We start from the raw sequence: 2623 nt of genomic DNA, 5'->3' as shown, positions 1-2623 counted from the left end.
ACACTGGGAACTCTGATAGAGAAAGGTGTGGGAAAATCTACTCAGAGATAAGATACAGAAATTGCTCGCCTAATATAAAGGATATAATATTATGCTTGAACAGTCCATGCAATGAAGTAATGTGGAGAAGAGACTCTAACAACACAATATGGAAATTCCAAGTTGCTATATCTCGGCTACACAAAATTCCTCTCATTTTAATGAACACCACTTGTCTTGCTATTCTCACTCGTCCTTTAATCTCTCCAGTTTCATTTTGATTGCAAATTATCTATCTCAATTTCTATTGGAATTCAAGACTTGTAGATTTGAATCAGTTGTAATCACTCGAACTGTTAATTCACAAATTTATTATTAATTTGAACTGCTCCATTAATTTTGCTGATAAATTCCTCTTTTGAAATTAAATTTCTTATAATCTTTGTTTCTTATGTATCATCATATCATATTATTGGAAGGCTATAAAATTTAATATTTGAAAATTGTAGTAAGCAAATTGTTTCTGTTTGACAGAATCATGTTGACTGAAGCCTACTCGTCTCCCTATTACTTGATGCTCTACTACGGCAACGGAACAAACACTGGAGCACACAGTCCGTTCAATTTCTTCCTGCTGCAACTTTCGCACGAGTCCAATGCCACAGTCTACGAGAATTTGATTTTGGAATGGATCGATAACATGCCTGATGATAGCTGGCCCAACTGGGTGGTGAGTTTGCCTGAATTGGGTTACTTTTAGCTTATACTAATAATATTGAGCACTAATTTATGCATATTTAATTCAGACCTATACAACTTTTCACAATAATTCTGCTATCTTCCCTTTCTGCTCCTAGTCTCTGAGGGTCTACTTGTAGGTAAATACTAGAGCGGCAAAGGCTGAGTGTATTGAAGAAGGTAGCTGAGAATATAGGAAATTCTACTGTTATTTTCTTGTAAAATTGGTGTTGTATCGTTGAGAGTTGAATAAATAAATAAATACATGAAAAAATAAATGAAGCATGTATTCAAATGTGTCAGAACATAGTAGAGTAGAGGAGTGGTGGAAGGCAGAAAGAAGTGGAGACATTTTAATTCATATACATGCATTATTTTCAACACTCTAAGCTACATTCTCTTAATACACTCTATCTTTGCCGCTCCACTATGTTTCTCTGTTACTCTCTAATGAAAGATTGTATTCTATTCTAAAGAGTGAAGAGAGTCAAGTACGACTATAAACTGGATTCTCACATATCAGTATCAGCGAACGTGTCCTGTATAGGAGAAAAACCTATTCCCATGAGTTCTAATGGGACTTTTTCCACTCAGCCTTGCCGAGCGGAAATCCCATTATTAGAGCTCATTCTATCAGATTCAAACTGCATTAGAACTAATCCAACTAGTTCTAATAATTATCATTAAGCTGGGTTTACACCAAAGTTATTAACAAAATGTTAATAACTTAATCCTGATAGATTCTATTAGATTGAACGGAACTTGTCAAACACATATGTGTATCTTGTGTATGATAAGATATGTTCAATCTAATAGAATCTATAAGGATTAAGTTTATCAACTTAACATTTTGTTATTAACTTCGGTGTAAACGAAGCTTTAGAACTCATGGGAACAATATGTTTACTGTACTAAAGTGCGAGATAAATTACTTTTAACATGAAGAGGAGAAACCCATTTCTCCCTCCACAGTTTGTAACATAGTCACAGACGGACATCCTGCGCACAATTGGATGCGCCGTGTCATTTTGCTTCATGTTCTTGTGATGAAAACATCTCTGTAACATACACAAACCATGCTGACGCGTCGCGTTACAAAGCTCTCTCACTCAAAAGAAGGAGAATGCTGCTAGGTAGTGGGAGTGATCAGTGGAGGATAGAGCATCGGACCTCTCCGTCTTCGAGAAAAAGCCGTGTTAAAAGTAATTTATCTCGCACTTTAGACAATAGACTTTAGGCTTCAGATGAATGAAAAATTAATTTCTCTGATTGGTGTAGATGAATGAGAAATTAATTTCTTTGAATGTTGTAGATGAATGAGAAAATAATTTCTTTGAATGGTATAGATGAATGAGAAATTAATTTCTTTAAATAGTGTAGATGAATGAGAAATTTATATCTTCCACTTTTTAAAATGAATTTCAATTGTATGTTTGCAGATAGGTAACCATGACAACCACAGGGTAGCGACTCGACTGGGTGAAGACATGGTGGATGCTATGGCGATGCTATCCATGCTGCTGCCTGGTACGTCTGTCACCTACCAGGGCGAGGAGCTAGGACAACCTGACACTCTCATACGGCGAGACCAGATCAAAGATCCCAACAACAACGGCTTGGGTGTGCTCGATGTCAGGGACCCTCAGAGGGGTCCTTTTCTCTGGAACGACTCAGAAAATGCTGGTCAGTTGAACACAGAGATTGGGCTATATGTAGTCATAGTTTTGGTAGGATATTTCTCGTAAACAGTGTTCATTTAAGTGAAATAAATTTTTCTATGATTTATTTTTTGGAAGAAATACAATTCTATTGTACTCCATGTAATTAAGATTGAAACTATTCATTAATATGGACACAATGACGCAGAGTATGCATTACTTGTTGTTATAAAATTTGTCATTTGAGT

General features: G+C 35.9%; 1 protein-coding gene across 1 annotated transcript; it reads left to right on the top strand.

The window, feature by feature from the left end:
• Positions 1 to 513: 513 nt before the first annotated feature.
• On the top strand, positions 514 to 2400 carry LOC120349287 (maltase A3-like; the record flags this gene model as incomplete). The annotated part of the gene is given in 2 exon segments (XM_039419250.1): positions 514 to 709; positions 2157 to 2400. Coding segments are annotated over 2 exon segments (440 nt in total), but the record flags the coding sequence as incomplete, so codon positions are not given.
• Positions 2401 to 2623: the final 223 nt, after the last annotated feature.

This window comes from Nilaparvata lugens, unplaced genomic scaffold (genome assembly GCF_014356525.2).
Source record: "Nilaparvata lugens isolate BPH unplaced genomic scaffold, ASM1435652v1 scaffold9037, whole genome shotgun sequence".
NCBI lineage: Eukaryota > Metazoa > Arthropoda > Insecta > Hemiptera > Delphacidae > Nilaparvata > Nilaparvata lugens.
This window is presented reverse-complemented; position numbering and strand designations above follow the sequence as displayed.